This window comes from Motacilla alba, chromosome 5, assembly GCF_015832195.1.
Source record: "Motacilla alba alba isolate MOTALB_02 chromosome 5, Motacilla_alba_V1.0_pri, whole genome shotgun sequence".
Lineage (NCBI taxonomy): Eukaryota > Metazoa > Chordata > Aves > Passeriformes > Motacillidae > Motacilla > Motacilla alba.
This window is the reverse complement of record NC_052020.1, coordinates 33,028,635-33,045,485: the sequence shown is the minus strand read 5'-3', so window position 1 is coordinate 33,045,485 and position 16,851 is coordinate 33,028,635. Positions and strand designations below refer to the sequence as shown.

General features: G+C 39.7%; 1 protein-coding gene and 1 long non-coding RNA gene across 3 annotated transcripts; one reads left to right on the top strand and one right to left on the bottom strand.

Moving 5' to 3' along the window:
* Positions 1–2,781: 2,781 nt before the first annotated feature.
* Positions 2,782–8,003, bottom strand: ACTC1 (actin alpha cardiac muscle 1). The gene is made up of 7 exons (XM_038138784.1): positions 7,848–8,003; positions 7,136–7,284; positions 5,987–6,311; positions 5,161–5,322; positions 4,857–5,048; positions 3,456–3,637; positions 2,782–3,111 (listed from the first exon to the last, which is right to left on the bottom strand). Exons 2-7 carry the CDS (start codon positions 7,262–7,264, stop codon positions 2,968–2,970), a joined length of 1,134 nt encoding a protein of 377 aa, XP_037994712.1. The 5' UTR covers positions 7,265–7,284; positions 7,848–8,003; the 3' UTR covers positions 2,782–2,967.
* A 1,256-nt stretch (positions 8,004–9,259) lies between these two features.
* Positions 9,260–13,486, top strand: LOC119701712. Of its 2 annotated transcripts, XR_005257153.1 has the most exons (3): positions 9,303–9,504; positions 11,656–11,996; positions 12,899–13,486. It is a non-coding gene; the product is annotated as an uncharacterized LOC119701712 (long non-coding RNA). The 2 variants fall into 2 exon arrangements; XR_005257152.1 differs by having other exon boundaries at positions 9,260–9,504; positions 11,656–13,486.
* The last annotated feature ends 3,365 nt before the right edge of the window (positions 13,487–16,851 follow it).

The following is a 16,851-nucleotide window of genomic DNA, read 5'->3' as shown; positions in this document are numbered from 1 at the left end:
TAACCAGACACCCTTCAGTGTGGCAGACAGACCTTTTGCCACGTATTCACGCTGCTTTTCAAAATATGTGTGTTGAATCTATAATTTGGCTAAACATTTATTCTTGTTCTTCCACTGAAAGGGCATCTCATCAGAAGCAGTGAAGGTTGGCTGGGTTCCTTTAGTCTTCAAATTAATGTCAATGTCTTCATTAGGTGAGGTGTTTTAGAGGTGAAGATTGTTTACCACAGCAATCTTGGGTACAGATATTTTTTAATACACCTTTTTCAAGGAAATATCCAAAGTAGTTTTACCTATCATATAGGTGCTCTGCAGTTAGTTTCTGCATGCCATTTCACCATCTTCATTTTGCATGCAAAATGTATAATACATTAATTCTTGTAAAATGTAAACAGAAGGCAAAGTTTAACAGTAGCCTGTCGTATCAGTATTTTGAATCCTAGATTATGACTTAACATTCAAATTTCTCTCAATCAATTTAGATCTAGCTTTGCTTCCAGAAATAGTTATTATAATTCCCACATGAATGAATTACTAATTTTCACGGCATTGAGTGGGAATACATAATTTTCAATGGCCAAATATAGGATAATTGCACTAAAACTTAATGCATCTGGAAAAACTCTGTAAGAGGAAAAGGGTAAGGCATTGATCGTGTTTTCAGTCCTGTCCTAGCTATATGCAAGTTCATGACTACTTTGTACAATCCTTGCTGCTCCTATCCATTTCCACAAACTGCGAATTACAAACCCCGAAATGCCCGTGGAAGGAATTTTTCCATCAGTCCTGTAGTCAGTGGCTTCCTTCAATTCCCTGCTCATGCCCACATGCCCAGCAGGGAATCCCTGATCAGAGCTGTGAGTGTGGTGCCAACTGTTGCCTGCCACTCCTGACCTGTCAGTCAGAGCCAGTCAAGGCAGGCATCCACTAGGGCTGACTTAGCACGCCCTTTGCATACTTGCTTAACATTTTAAGCTCCAATTAGTTGCAATTTATGTCCAGTATCACCCTATTAATTCACACTAATACCTGAGATAACCCTTCTGCCCAGCCAAATCTTTCAAATTAGCAAGCAAGTGAAAAAAGTGCAATGGTTCTAAACAACGATACGCAAAAGTCATTTGCAAACATCTGTGTTGGTCAGGCATCTGGAAGGCTTCCCTTGTTTTCAAGACATAAAAAATTTCTCCATGGTGTGAATTTCAGAATAATTACCTTTAATAATTTGGTGGGAACCTTCTTGAGAGCAGTGTAGGCTGTTGACTTTGCCTTAACAGATTTACAGGTTAATAAAGTTGTATTTTATTATGAAAAGGCCTATTTGCAGCAACATCTCAGTAATACTGTATGCTCTATTAAAATGAGTATTTCACATTTATGTTTAAATGTTCATACCATTAAAATTTCATTTTTGTTTGCCTAAAATACTTAAATGAATGTCCATATTGTAAAATGTTTTACATGTCATGTTTATGTTTAAAGTTCTTTATATTTGACAATTCCATCCAATTTCTCTGCCCCACCCCAAAAATATCTAGAAATATTTTAATATTTTGATTGTAAGGGGATGGTAGGAAATTACAGTGCCCCCCCCCAGTAAAATGCCTCCTCATGATAAGTAAACTGGAGACAAACATTAAATATATCTTCATCTTTTTGAAAAATTGGTTCTATATAATTACAGATCACAACTAATGACTATTTTTAATGCCTTTCAAGAAAATAATTGCAAAGAGGAAAAGAAAGTTTCCCAATAAATGTGCAAATTATTTTTTAAATAAACATTGGATTATAAAGTTAGCATAAAGTCTTATATTTTCAAACAAGTCCAATGAAACTCAGCTAACTACATACACAATTTGATACATGCTTTAACTGATTTCCTAAATCAAACTTGGGTATATTCCAAACTCTCCATAGTTCAAACTAAGACACTGACGAGTTCCGTTTCTTTTATGAAAATGTCCCAGATCATTCTGTACTTCCTTTTTTAGATACTACTTTTTGAAAAAAACTCAAAGAGCCCAGTTATAAGAAGTCTTGGTGAGGAACACAAACGCCCCTGGAAAGTGTGCAGTTTATGATTGTAGTATCTGGGTCAAATAGCAAAGAAAGGATAGCAAAGATTAAGGATTAGAAATTGCCTAAGACATACAAATGATGATGTGAAAATAATTGCAATTGTAACCATTCTGGATTTATCCAACAAAAGTTTGATTCTTGTGCATTAGTACAATAAAGACTTCACTTTATCTCTGGCTTTAAAGAGATAGGGGAAGATGAGTAAGCTGTCAGTTTCAATTAATGTTTTGTCATAAATATTTATAGCCCATGGAAAACAATTGCACGACTCTTTAGGATTGAGCTAATTATTTATAAATCATATTCTAAATGTATTAACATAATTCTTTTACAGAAGCTTTGGCTTTTAATAAATGAATATTAAAATGTCTGGGTTACAATAAATGGGATAGAAGAATCTTTCCAAACTGAGTGAGTGAGTATGAGAGGTTTCCTTTTACTTGTTCCACTTACTGGGTCTACCCTAAGGCTTTTTCTTTATAAGCCTTGAAATATATTGCTTCTTTTGTCCCAAGTTTTAAAATTAAAACTATAAAGTGTAAATTCTTACTAATAGAAAACCATGACCTAACATGCCTACATCAGTTAGGACATGGATGCAGTAAAAGTATTCATAGGTCTGATGGGAGTTTCCAAATCCCAGAGGTTTAGTCTCAATTTTCTGACCAAAAAATACTTGAAATAAAACAAAGGACAGTATTTTGTAGGTTGCAAGTCCCAGATCTCGTTTATTTATAAAGCAATAAATATTAGAAGCACAAATAAATTGCACGGGTGTGTAAACAAACTGTACAATGACTGAAGAGTTCGGGAAGGTTTGCCAGAAGACTCCAAGAAGCATATTGTCGTCATCCTGAGTGGGAAGTAAATTGAGGGGGAGAGTGCCTAGAAGCACTTGCGGTGTACAATGGATGGACCAGCTTCATCATACTCCTGTTTGCTGATCCACATTTGCTGGAAGGTGGACAGAGATGCTAGAATGGAGCCACCAATCCAGACAGAGTACTTGCGTTCAGGAGGAGCAATGATCTAGGATAAAGAAAAACAACAAAATCCTCATTTTTGAACTATGAATCCATATTGTCAATGCTACACACCACTAAATATTTCCTCAAGCAAGAACATTTCTGTAAAGGTATTGATCTTCAACAGCTCTTACAATATATGTAATGTTAAAAAAACTGTAATAATATTCCCTTCTTTTCTAACACTTGCTTCTGACCAACATAATTACTCTGATTAAATGGAATTTCTGCTTATCTGCCCATCAGCTGTTGATCTCATTTCTGAGTTGTTCCCATATCCCAGTTTAATGAAGCGGACATTGTCTCCATCTTTATCCACATTTTATAACACAGAGTCAAATTCCTTACCTTGATCTTCATAGTGCTAGGAGCAAGAGCAGTGATTTCTTTTTGCATGCGATCAGCAATGCCAGGGTACATTGTTGTACCACCTGAGAGGACGTTGTTAGCATAGAGGTCCTTACGGATATCAATATCACACTTCATGATGCTGTTATAGGTAGTTTCATGGATACCAGCAGATTCCATACCTTGAGAAAAAAAAGACAGTAGGCCAGTGAATTATACAAGAGGCCTCCATTACATGAATTGTTGGCATTCCTGATCATCATTAACATGAACTTCTTTGGCCTTTTTCTTGTAAAAAATGTTTCCTGATTATAAAGTGTTACAGAAAAATATTAAAAAAATACAATTACAAAACTAATTTAGGAAGTGAACATTATTTGTTAGAAAAGGTAAGAATCATAATGCATGTGCAAAGGCAAGAGATTCAAAATATACAGTAAGATAAGTAAAAATGTGAGATAAACTCATTTAGTATATGGCAATGGAAGAAGGGTATCAAGAACAGAAAACACGAGTATTGGTTTCTGTCAGTCTCACTGAAAGCATTAGCTGAATATAGTAAAGACAGAAAATGAAGACAATAAAAATAGTTGAAATAGAACTAAAGAAGACAATAGTAACTTCTTCAGTCTACTCAGAATGTATTCTGTACTACTCAGAATCATCAAGGCGAGACACAACTGTGACACAGAATAAGATATTAGTACTTGATGGTAAGAAAAAAGAAACAAGAAGCAAGTGTTTGTGGGTTGCATTCCAATTTGTTAATTTTAACAGGTGCTTCCTGAAAGGGCTGACACAGGATCCACAGTAAGAAGTCAGCTGATGAACAACTGCATGTACTACTTGGGACTTAAGAGTATGAACATTTGCTGTATCCGTCAGCTGCATGCACAACCAGCAAGGCTTACCATCTTGACCATGGCAATGTTAATTACAGTGTATATAAATATACACACACCTTCACTCCATCTCCTTTCCCTCTCTGACACTTTACTTCTTCATGGAAATAGATACCCTTTCGAGTGTAAGGCTTACAAATACAGCTCTGAAGGCTGTTTTTGCCATCAGTGACACAGAATCATAAAATGTCTTGAGTTGAAAGGGACCCATAAAGATCACAGAGTCCAACTCCTTAATGATGGTATTGTAACTGTGTGTTTTATCATTAAAATAATATGACCCTAAAACTTGATCTAAACCTTGCAGCAGGAGCCTAGAACTCAGCTAATTACCAGATGAGCTCACATCAAGCCCATCTTACAGGAACCAAATGATCTAAATTATTATTCATTCATGTCAGATTTCGTGCCAAATTTAGGTAATCAGAAAGAGGAGCAGGGCACCTTCCAAATCTTCTGATACCTCCTACAGAAAGGAGAATTTCCTGGGAACACTTACCAATAAAGGATGGCTGGAATAAGGTTTCAGGGCAGCGGAAACGTTCGTTACCAATTGTGATCACTTGACCATCAGGCAATTCATAGCTCTTTTCCAGAGAGGAGGAAGAGGCAGCAGTGGCCATTTCATTTTCAAAGTCCAGTGCAACATAGCACAATTTCTCTTTGATGTCACGAACAATCTCACGTTCCGCTGTAGACATAGGAGAATCAAATCAAGCTCTGGATAAGCACAATACTAGAGAAGATGATCGGCCAAGAGAGATGTGAGGATTTTCACAGCAGAGAAAAGCTGAAGCACTAACCTGTTGTCACAAAGGAGTAGCCACGCTCCGTGAGGATCTTCATGAGGTAGTCAGTCAGATCCCTGCCAGCCAGATCCAGACGCATGATAGCATGAGGCAAGGCATACCCTTCATAAATAGGTACATTGTGGGTGACACCATCTCCGGAATCAAGAACAATACCTGGGAGAGAAATGTCAGAGAGCAGCTGGAATCACCTAGAGAATGCTTAGAGCCCTTACACACAGGAAGCAACAAGAAACACAACAAAATAAAGGATTTTTCAGGCGTATAAAGTAGCATCATTCTTTTTCAGTCACAAAGATCTTTCCAATTCTTTCTGCCTTTGCTTGCCTGGACATTCGTGAGGGGTGTGAATTTTCACACAGAATAGTTGTTCCATACATATTTTAGGATAATCCATAAAACCTGTCTTCTACCGCTACCATACAGAGCAGTAAGAATATTGGCAATAGTGACTGTCTTGGTCTGATAATGGGCATCTTTTGGTCCAGTTTAAACCCTTAAACTGGTGTAACACTTTTGTGACTGCAGTATCCCTACAAGAACGTCTCCTCATTAGCACTGCAACAAGCAGTGGCAAAGTCAGTTCTATGGTGCTTCTCCAAAAGCAATGCAAATTGTCTGCGGAAAGACCAGTGTGGACATATTTCGTACTGGCTTTTATGCAACTGTTATCTTTTTTTTTTTTATTGCTATAAACCAAAAAGACCTATTTTTTCTGTAAATTGAATGAGTTATAGTGTGTTTTCCTATTTGGAATGGAAAGGAAGGAGAGTTCCTGAAAGAAAACAGAATCTAAATGGTGTATATTTGTTTGTTTTACCTGTTGTACGACCAGAAGCATAGAGGGAGAGGACAGCCTGGATTGCCACATACATAGCAGGTACGTTGAAGGTCTCAAACATTATCTGGGTCATCTTTTCACGATTAGCTTTAGGGTTCAAGGGGGCTTCTGTGAGCAAAGTAGGGTGTTCCTCAGGGGCCACACGGAGTTCATTGTAGAAAGTGTGGTGCCAGATCTTTTCCATATCATCCCAGTTGGTGATGATGCCGTGTTCAATCGGGTATTTCAAAGTAAGGATACCTCTTTTGCTCTGAGCTTCATCACCCACATAGGAATCTTTTTGACCCATACCAACCATAACACCCTAAGAGAAGAAAACACAGAAAAGCACTCTTTGAGGAAGATGACATCACAGAGCCCAAACAGCTACATCACAGACAACTGGCCTGAAGCTTAGTACAGAGCCCAAACAGCTCATCACAGACAACTGGCCTGAAGCTTAGTCAGGAGAGGTTTAGGCTGGATATTAGAAAAAGGTTCTTCCCCCAGAGGGTGACTGGGCACTGAACAGGCTCCCCATGAAAGTGGTCACAGCAACAACCCTGACAGGGTTCAAGAAGAATTTGGGCGACTGTCTGAGGCACATGGTGTGACTCCCAGGACTGTCCCATGCAGGGCCAGGAATTGGACCTTGATGATCCTTGCTGGTGCCTTCCAAGACAGGATATTCTAAGATTCTGCAATTCCAACTATCTTATTTTCAAGAAAAGTACCAGCAGTCACACCCCTGAAAGGCTGTTTAGGAAAATAAATTTAACATTATTAAAATATTAAGTCAACAGAATCTGAGGTGTTCTCATAAAATCTTTTTTTTTCCTTCCATGAGATTAATGGATTTTCCCCCATTTATAATACACCTCTTATATTAATATTTTTTCTTATTTGTTTCTTTCTGATTTCCAAAAATTTGACTCAAAGTAAACTGCACAATATCATGAGCAGGAAAAGTAGTTTGTAAACAGGACGATTCAGAGGGAAATTAGCATTCTAGTGATCGAAGATACTTCACATTACTATGCAAACTTAGCAGTAATTTATCCAGGATAAGAAAAATATAATTTGCAAATGTTTTCATTTAAAAAACATTTTTTATGGAGTGTCCTGCCTCGGTCCTGCCTCTGAATTTACCTGGTGCCTCGGGCGACCGACGATGGACGGGAAAACGGCCCTGGGGGCATCGTCTCCGGCAAAGCCCGCCTTGACCAGCCCCGAGCCATTGTCGCACACCAGTGCGGTGGTTTCCTCGTCGTCACACATCTTCGGAAGGAAGCACGAATCTGGAAAACAGCACGGTGGCACGTTCAGAGCCCCGCGGGCAGCCCCTCCGCGCCCTCCCGCCCGCCATCCCGGAGGGCACGGCCGGATCGCTGCGGCGGGAGCGGGAAATTTGAGTCGTCCCGGGAGGATGCTCGACGGCTCGTGGGCAGGGCTCTAAACGGGATCCGTCAGCCGCTTTCTTCTCCGCGCTTTAAAAGCCGCCGCAGCTTGCAAGACGCTCAATTAGGGCGTCATTAGCGGATCCCTCTGGCCGCAGATCGAAAAGGGAGGGAAAGCTTTTTAAATCGCAGAGATGTGTCCTGCCCCGAGCGTTTGGCGGGCGGCGAAGCGGCGCGCCCCGTCGGAGCGCGGCGGCCGATGCTGCGCGGGGGGCGGGCGGCGTCCCGGGCAGGAGCAGCGCTCAGCCGGGAGCTGCACGACCGGCGTCCGCCGTCCGGCGTGCCTCCCGTCCACCCCTCCCGTGTATTCCATCCCTCCCATGTATTCCGTCCCGTCCCGTCCCGTCCCACCCAAAGCCTCCCGGCCCGCCCCTCGGGGCTGCGGGTGCCGCCGCGCCACTCACCAGACCAGCACCGGCGGCGGGGGGGCAGCGGAGGAGACCCTGGGTGCTGGCTCGGCGGAGACGCCCCAATTTATACCCCCCGAGGGGCAGCGTCGTCCGGGGCCGCGGCGGGCCGGGGCAGCCACCTTCTCCTTATTTGGTCGGCTCCGCGCCACTGAGCGGCCGCGCAGCCATGAATGGAGCCGGGCCAGCCCCGGCGCGGCGCGGCCGCCCGGCCCATGTAAGGCAGGCGCGGGGCAGCGCGGCCCCGGCCGCCGCATGGCCAAATAGGGAGCCCAGCGCAGCCCCCGGGGGTCAGCGCCGCCGGGCAGGGGCTGCGCTGGGGCCGGGAAGGGGCCGCCGCGCCCGCAGCCCGGCTCGGCCCCGGGGTCAGCACCCGCCGGTGCCCGACCGGGTGCGGCGCCTCAAACTCGTGATGCTCGGGCTTGGCGGAGGGTGCGAGGGAAGCCGGACGGGTGTTTTCTCCCCCGGCTTTTCATTTTTCCACCGAAAAGAAAAGGCCAGTCGAGCTTCTGTTTAATCAACGAGTGATGAGGTTACTTCGGTGCCAACAACTGAGGCTCCTCTCTTGCACGGGGGCGGCATCTGCTCTTCTGTATTGCCTTAGGAAGGAGCAGTGCACACTCAATTTCTTTTAAACTTTGATGAGCAAAATCGCCTGTTTCTCTGCTTTTGGCTGACACCTATAGCACAAAATGGGATGTGCTCACTTATGTTAATATGCATATATGTAAACTCCTCATCTTTGCTCATTTAATGCACATCAGATCAATAAGAGATGGTGATATGTCTAGGGCAGAGGACAAGATATGGAAATAGCTTGGACAAAACCCAGCTATGGTATTAATGTAATGTGACAGTTGTTTTCCTGCTCAGTTGTTGAAACATCCACATTGATAATTTGTTCCAGCGGTGGAACCTAGAAAATCCATGTGTCTTCAGGACTTTTTTTTTGTTTGTTAAAAATAGAAAGACTGAAGAGGCATCCCTTGAGTGGGTTTGGCCTGGTATGTGAAAGCAGAGATTGTCAACTCATGTCCCAGAGAAACTCATTATAATGTGGAGTACAGTGTCCTCCAGGAGCTCATCTTGTAAAATGCCCCATGCCTGCCTGTGAAACAATGGTAGGATGCAGCAGGGAGAGCTGAGGTTCAGGACAGGAGGGAATGGTAAGATTCAAAGTCAAGAGAGTAACACTCAAGTGGCTCAGCTGCTTAAACGTAGGTCCAGTTTATGAGACGCCATACAAAGACTGGCAGACATCACATCTTAAATTATGTGTAAGGAAAGAGCTTGTGAATGCTACACAACCTACAGTCTGGGGGCTTTGAGAAGCATTCAGGGAAGAGCAATCTGCACAGTGGTTTAGCTCTGACAAAGCATGTGACAACTGGAAATCACTGTTTGTTTCTAAACTATATCCAAAGGGGGCATCAGAGACCCTAAGACTTTAATTTCTTCTGAAATCAGAGATTGTGGAGTCAGTTTCCTTTTTTTCTAGCACAATTAATGAGGTGGTTAGCTCCACCCCAACCCCAGTTTATCTTGGGTTTGTGCCAAATTGTGAGCACAGCTCTGAAAGAGATGGCAGCAGCAAACTTCTTGGATAAGCTCCTGCTTTTCTTTAAGTGCTGCGAGGAAAGAGAACCTGTTCCAGGTGAGACACTATTTTTGTATAGAGCTGCGTATGTGTATTTAATACATCAGTATTTATAAATATATATGCCCATAAATATTTTATATGCATGTATTTATCTGTGTGTATATGTATTTATTTATATATTGCTTTTTTCTTTTTCTTAGCTACCTAAGAAAAGCTGTGTAGGGCTGTGAAATGCAGTGACCTCAAAAGGTCAAAGCAGCAAAACACTGTGATTCAATGCTCTGAGCTTTGGCTCTTTGTTTGCTTTGTCTTGATGGAAAATCAACCAAAATCAATACTGGCGGGATAAGGACCCCAAGCATGTATATGTTTATCTAAATTGATCAGGCCCACGTAACAGACACTTGGAAATGCTTTGGTGATAGCGATGCCTGTTTATACAATAATTCATACAGATCCAAGGATTTCTAAGCATATACATCCTGGCACAGAGCACCCTTTCAAAGAAAAAAAACACCATATGCTGCTTTCAATTTTAAAAAGTCAGCATATTTTACCCCATGGTAAGTTGCCATATATAGTTTAAATCTGCTTATTTTTTTTCCCCAGCACATCTTTCCTACAGAAACCATATAATGTGAGGGATTGACCAGCTTTGCCAGCACTAGAGATTAGTTTACAGTGTTATCTCAGCTGTTGCTCTGTTCAGAGGTGTTGCAGTATTTACATAGAAGTCCACTGCTGATAGCTGCATTGAATTCCTCCCCAATCAGACCCTCTCTGACACATCCTACATTCCCTCTGGCTAGGGAGAGACAGACTCTCCTGAAACTGAGACAGAGCCAGCTCTCACTGAAAAATCTATGCAACTGTTTGTATTTTCTTGTTTACTACCTAACTAAATTTTTGCTTTCTCTACTATCTCCTCAAGTTTTACATTTCTAATCCAGCAGGACTCACAGTTAGGATCCTGGTGCACTTGAGAACTCATGAGTCCACACACCAACACACTCCCATATATTGCAAGGTCAAATGAAAAGGGCGCCACACAATGTACGTAATTCCAAAATATCATTTCCTTCCTTGCAGCCACTTGAAAATTGCCCAGCTAAAGTTATTCCTTAGGCCAAAATAATTCTGCTTTCTGCCCTAAAGTGTCATCGTGGACTCAAGTAAACCAGAGAAGCAAAAACCTACTGAGGTATGTTATGCAATGTCATGTACAGGAATAACACTTGAGCTCTGACTGACCAGGGCCCCCACATGCTGTGTACATTTCTCATGACTTAGCTGTTGGGAGTGACCCCAGGGACAAGGGAAACACAGGCAGTACAGGGTGTTGGAGAGCAGACAGATCTGCAGTGGACGTGATCTGCATGTCCCTAGAACAGCCTGAACACACAGGAGCATGAAGCCTCAATGTGCATGATTATTAATAGGAAAGCAAAATTAAAAAGCAAAATTAAATATATGTATGTCTGTATATATATGTAGAGAGATGTGTATATATATATATATATATATATATATATATATATATATATATATATATATAGGAGACATATGCATATAGGCAATATTGAATGTGTTGTTCAACCAACAAGACACGGTTGTGGCTACAGCCAAAATCAGAACATGAGGCTTTACCTCTGCATGGTAAAAATGTGAACGCAAAAATCACACTGTGATCTTATGATGCCTAGAAATCCTCACAACTGCTATTCAGCTTTTGACTAAAAAAAATACAAAAGCTTAAAAATATAGCCAGGATTCTTTAAAAGCTTTAAAGCATAGAACACTTATTACAACAGTCTCCAGGTTATTTACAGTATTTAGCAATGCATTCAGAAATTAGAAATATGTAGGATCAGGTCCTCTGCGTATTTTTTAGTTTAGCCTTTCAATTTATGATTTTTTTTTCTGTAAATTTCCCAATAAAATCAAAAAATGTTTCATAATATACCAAACAATTTTATATGCAGTATATCCTGACCTATCAGATTCTACAGCAACTTCTCACTTAAAATCTGCTATTTCTAAATCCAATGGAAGTTGACATATAAAATCTGTCCTAGCACAGAGCCAAATGTTACCTCTCTTAAGCCTCAGGCCAGTGTAGTCTTTGAAAGAAACTTAACATTTTCAAGAATAAAAAGCAAATGCCATTCTGACAGGTTTTCTTTTGTCTCTTTTGTCTCACAACAGCTGTTTGGAGCTATATGGTCTTTAGAAATATAAGCAGTATTGCAGCAGAGTCTTGTTGATGGGCAGAAGTCCTGATGAGATAAGAATGCCAAACATGCAATATATGATGAAAATCACTGTCATGAAGGAGTCACTGTCACGAAGGAGCCATGTGTTGTTTTCAGTGTCTGTGCAGTTATGAATCTCCCTGTGTATGCAGACATACCAAGAGAAGCCAGAGAAGACAGTTCTGCAGTCACCACAAATCTGAAGTTATTCTCTGTGAAACTATTGAAGTCTTGAACCTTCTAAGCAAGAAATCTTTCTCCTAGAAGAGTCTCCCAGTTTAATAATTACATTGTGTGGTAAACTTTTCCAGAGAATTTACTGGGTGTTCCCTTTTCTTAGTTATGCTCATCCACCCTAGTACTAGCCCATGTTTCATGCTTTATATATTCCTTGTCTCCTCAGCATTTAAACCCTTCGCATAATTGCAGGCTCTTATCATCTCCCTGCCAGTCTCTCTCACTCACTCATGTGCTGCTGCACTTCTATAATTAACCTAAAACATCTTAAGTGTGCGCTGAAAGGGTAAAAATCATGGTGGGCACGGGGAGTCAGACGTGCAGCTAAAACATCTTGTTACGAAGCTGAGAGGTTTAGGCACGGGCAGCGTAAGTGGAGATGAGTGGCAGTCAAAGGAGTTTGTTCTTCTAAGTCTCTCACTCTCCAGGAGTATTATTTGCCACATGTCTGTTCCAAAGAAAGAATGAGATTCTTACATCCATTCTGCATCTCTCCTGTGAGGAAAAGCTGAGAGAATTTGGAGTGTTCATCCTGGAAAAAGGAAGGCTTTGGGTGACCTAATTGTGGCCTTCCAGTACCTGGAAGTAGGCTACAAGAAAAACGGAGAGGGACTTCTTAAAAGGGCCTGGAGTGACAGGACAGGGGGAATGGCTTCAAAGTGAAAGAGAGTAGATTTAGATTAGACATTAGGAAGAAATTATTTTAATTTGAAACGAAAGGACCCTGAATCTACCAGCTGCTGCAAAGTAAGGTGAGAGTATCCAGATTGTTTCTCAGCTGCTTTTTAGTTTTCCAGAATCAGAGACAGATGTCTCATGATTACAACAAAAGCAGCAATTTAACAGTCTATTTTAATTGCATTCTCACTAATGAATTACCCTTTAATAGAGGAAACCATTAAATCCTTTCTTTTGTGTTAACCTTTTTTACGTGCATTTGCTTATGCTGTGTGTGAAAGCAGGAGGACCAACATTTCTTAATCTGCACAGACTAAGAAGAGAAGGAAGCGATGCTTTACAGATGAGAAGCTAAGCTTCAGCAGGATGAAGTCACCCTGGAAATTAGCATTTTCTGTGAGAATTGAATCCTGCTCCTGAAGACCAGTTCTGCCATGGAATAAGAAGCACTCCATTGCTCTCAGATATGAGTACATAAGATTTTCTGAATCTGTGGTCTATGCAAAGAGTTTGCTTTGCCACAGTTCACAGATACATCTTTCTGAAGAAGTGTTGTGTTACAAGACCCATGGACACTGCTGATGCTATGAGGAATACAAAGATATTTGATGAGTCTTATAAAATTGCGATGGTTCCCACATAGAATTTTGCAAAGCTGTGAGATGATTTAGATTTAAAAATCTCAATTAATAACAGGGAGTGTAGTTTCTCAATTACTAACAGATGGTGTAGCTGCACTGTGTTACATGGAGTTGAAGTAACTGGATTCAGGTGTAGAACCGGATGATGCAGAGACTGTCTTGGAACTTTTTGTAAAAATTATTTATCTTGCTAGAAAACCAAAGCTGCATTAAAATACATTTACCCCAGAAGTTTGCTACTCCATTTTTCAAAGAATGCTCTCAAGTCAGCCCATTTTACTTTCTTACAGTTTAAAAAAATCCACAAAGCTACAGATTTACTTTGCAGAAAAACACTATCTGGATTACGAAGAAAAACACTTATTTGATGGGAACTATTTTTGCCAAATTTTGTTTCTAAGTATTTTCAGTATTTTTTGTCCCCCGGAAAAATTCAGTAGAAAAATTATTTTTGTCTCACTGTTTTCAAAAGATGAAAATAATAATTAATAATAATTACTAATAATAAACATTAATATTTATTAAGCAAAACTAAAACTCTGATAACCAAAATGAAAATTCCCTGGAATCTTGCTGACCATTAAATTCCCTTGAAAATTGAGCAATCAGCAATTAAGGAACTGGCTACAAGATTGAAGAAGCTTCCACAATGTTACCTATAAAGAGAAATATAATAGAAAACCAAAATCTTGTAAGAGTAAATTCATATATTGTGGTTGCATATCATGTTACAAATGTAAATTTTATCCAACTTTTGCCATTCATTTCTCTTTATGCCTAGTGAGAGAGAGAGAAAGAGAGATTGAGAGAGAAAGCATAATTCAAAAATCTTCACTTACCAGGGAAGGAATCATTATGTAATATGAGTTCCATTTCCTGAATTTTCACTCAGCCACTGGATCACAAATTTTGTTTTCACAGGGAACCTATAATATGGCTACATTTTTTGTGCAGGTATGGCTTAGGCTTTTTACCAGATTTTATCAATGGTTACTTGCATAGTGTGTTTTATAAGGAACACCCAAATATTTACAAAATCCATGTCCTACAATGAGCTGTCTTCAGTAAGGCAATCTTAATTCCAGTCCAGAATTTCCGTAATATATTCAGTACAACTAATAAGAATCCATGGCAGACTGACATTTTTCATTTTACCAATAAAATATATGTGCAACATTTTAACCGTACTGACAGACTTTTAACATCTCAGACAGCATTTATTAAGTTACTCCTATTAAGTACCTACAGGCTAAGAAAACCAATACCACAACAGAAAATCAGAGTGAAATGAGAATAGCAAACCCACATTTTAAGCCATTATAGAATGCTTGGTGATGAAAGCAATTTCAGTGGACTAAAAGGGGATTACATCCAGGGTTCAATAACTTTCTAAATAGTATTCTAGGATGACAGTGGGAAATATTTCCTACCAGTACTTATTTTGTCACTTATTTTTTCAAGGTCCAAACTATAGAAAAAAAAAGTCAGGATGTCCCTCATTTTTCTTGCTAAAAAGCCCTGTTTTATGTAAGACTAAGCATTTACCAAGATTTCATTAACATGCTAGAAAACGAGGCATTTCTGAGTTAATTGTAGAACAGAATACTGGATTTCCAGTGTATTGGGATACTTTATTTGAGGTACTGTCATCCTTAGCATAGGAAGTTTTCTTATTGGCTCATCAAACTAAGTAATTATTAATGCTTGCTACAAAGGTATCTAAAATTCAAATTTCAATTAACATTTTGTATAAAGTTGTCGAGTATGTACTGCAGGTAGGAGTTGTAGACAGCAGCAATAGAATTTTCTATTTAAAATACTGTTAAGGCACAGCTAAAATTTCTATTGATTGTCAGTCATCCAGTAAAGAATTGACAAACAGGAAGTATTCTAAGCTTAGAAACAATGATCCATTGCTGATGGGGGTTTGAATCATTTCAAAACCCTGGAAAACTTCTGGGGAAAAAGGGTCAAAATTGAAAGGTTAAATGCATATTCAAGGAGCAGGTAATCCACCTAAAATCTCAGTAATTCAAGATCAGAGAAAGTACCAGATGGAACTCAGTAAAATCTCACTGGCAAAAGTTCATCATTTTAGTCAACTGGGGAAAGTGTTGCTGAAAACACAGTTTTAATAGGTTGCCTTAAGCAGAGTAGATGTTCGGGGGAAAAAAAAAAGGTCAATTCAATGGTTCATAAAGCAATTATTTCCCCACAAAATATTTTCAAAAATAATACACATAGTACAACCAAAGGCAGTGACCACAAGGAAAATCTAAATGTTTTCCTACTTTGCAAAATGGTATCTAAACTACCAGGCCACAAGGTTGCCCTCAGAGGAATGGCTCTCATAATAAGCAGTTGTTTCACAGTGCCAAAATGTCTTGTCTTGGGTTGTATTGTCTTCATGGCATAGCTTTTCATGAAGAAAATTTCAAATAAAGCATACTGCATTTCAAAATGAGAGAAAATGGCCTTAAGACAAAGGATTCAGCAAAAACTAGTAAAAAAGAAGTTGCTTGCTGAGGGTTCCAAGCCATCTCACATATTGCAGGTGGAACCAACACACCTTTGCCAATTCTCTAGACTCCTGCTGAGTGAGAGGCAACAGAATTAGGTATGCAGAACCTCCAGCCTTCCTTACATTTAGCACACTACACATATTTTTTTGAAAGTAACAGTTAAAATCTATGATGCTTTCAAAAATGATACCATTTTGAAGGTAAAGGCCTTAAATACAGAATCTCTTCTGAAATGTAAATTTTATTAAAGCTTTTCGAAACTGAAAAGAAATACTTTGTCTTCTGTAAGACTCATCTGCATCGTTTCCTTTTTCTGTCATTCATGGTCAAGCTGATTCCCAGTGAGAACTCTATGACAACTCAGATGGAAACTATCTGAGTTGTCTGCTGTAAGAATGGCTGCTGTAAGAATTTAACTACTGCACTCAGAATGCAGCTTCTAAGTACTCCAGTCCAAGAAAAATGGGAATTAACTCCAGGAAATTCCAAAACCAGATATGTTTGAGAGAAAATCTTTAGAAGAAAGCTTAAGGAGCTCATAAAAACTGCACCAAAATTCTTAATACACTCTCACTGAATTTATTTGCTTTGGAATAAGCCCAAGAATTGTCTAGGGTATATTGCTTTCATATCAATTTGAGAAGGACACAACAACTATTTATAGTTAAATAGAAGGCATAAATGCCCAAGGATAAAGAAATATTTGTTTGATAGAAATATAACTAGCATATTTACTCTGGCCATTAATTATGAATCATTGTGTACCCTACAAAACTGTTAATTTAGGTTGTCACCTTGAAAGAATATTGGAAGAGTTCAAACCACAGCAGAAAGTGTTGAACTAAGCAGCTGACACATTATTTTGCTGAGTCAATTTCCATAACACCAGGAAGGAGATGCATTTCTATACAAGCATAAAATAAATTCAATATTAAATAAATAATAGGATGAATATTGAAAATATCATGTCTAAATATACTCTGAAAATTCCTGTTGGCCTGGAAGCATATACACTAAGAAGTTTACATATAAACTAAATGAGTTCTCAAAGCCTGAACATTAAGACAAAAA

What these genes read in the sequence shown, in the direction of transcription:
- ACTC1 (XM_038138784.1), bottom strand. Translation starts at nt 7,264, where the DNA reads ATGTGTGACGACGAGGAAACCACCGCACTGGTGTGCGACAATGGCTCG. An exon ending in ATTCCAGCCATCCTTTATTG is followed by an intron (nt 3,638 to 4,856) that starts GTAAGTGTTCCC and finishes TTTTTTCTCAAG; the next exon opens with GTATGGAATCTGCTGGTATC. An exon ending in CTAGCACTATGAAGATCAAG is followed by an intron (nt 3,112 to 3,455) that starts GTAAGGAATTTG and finishes TCTTTATCCTAG; the next exon opens with ATCATTGCTCCTCCTGAACG.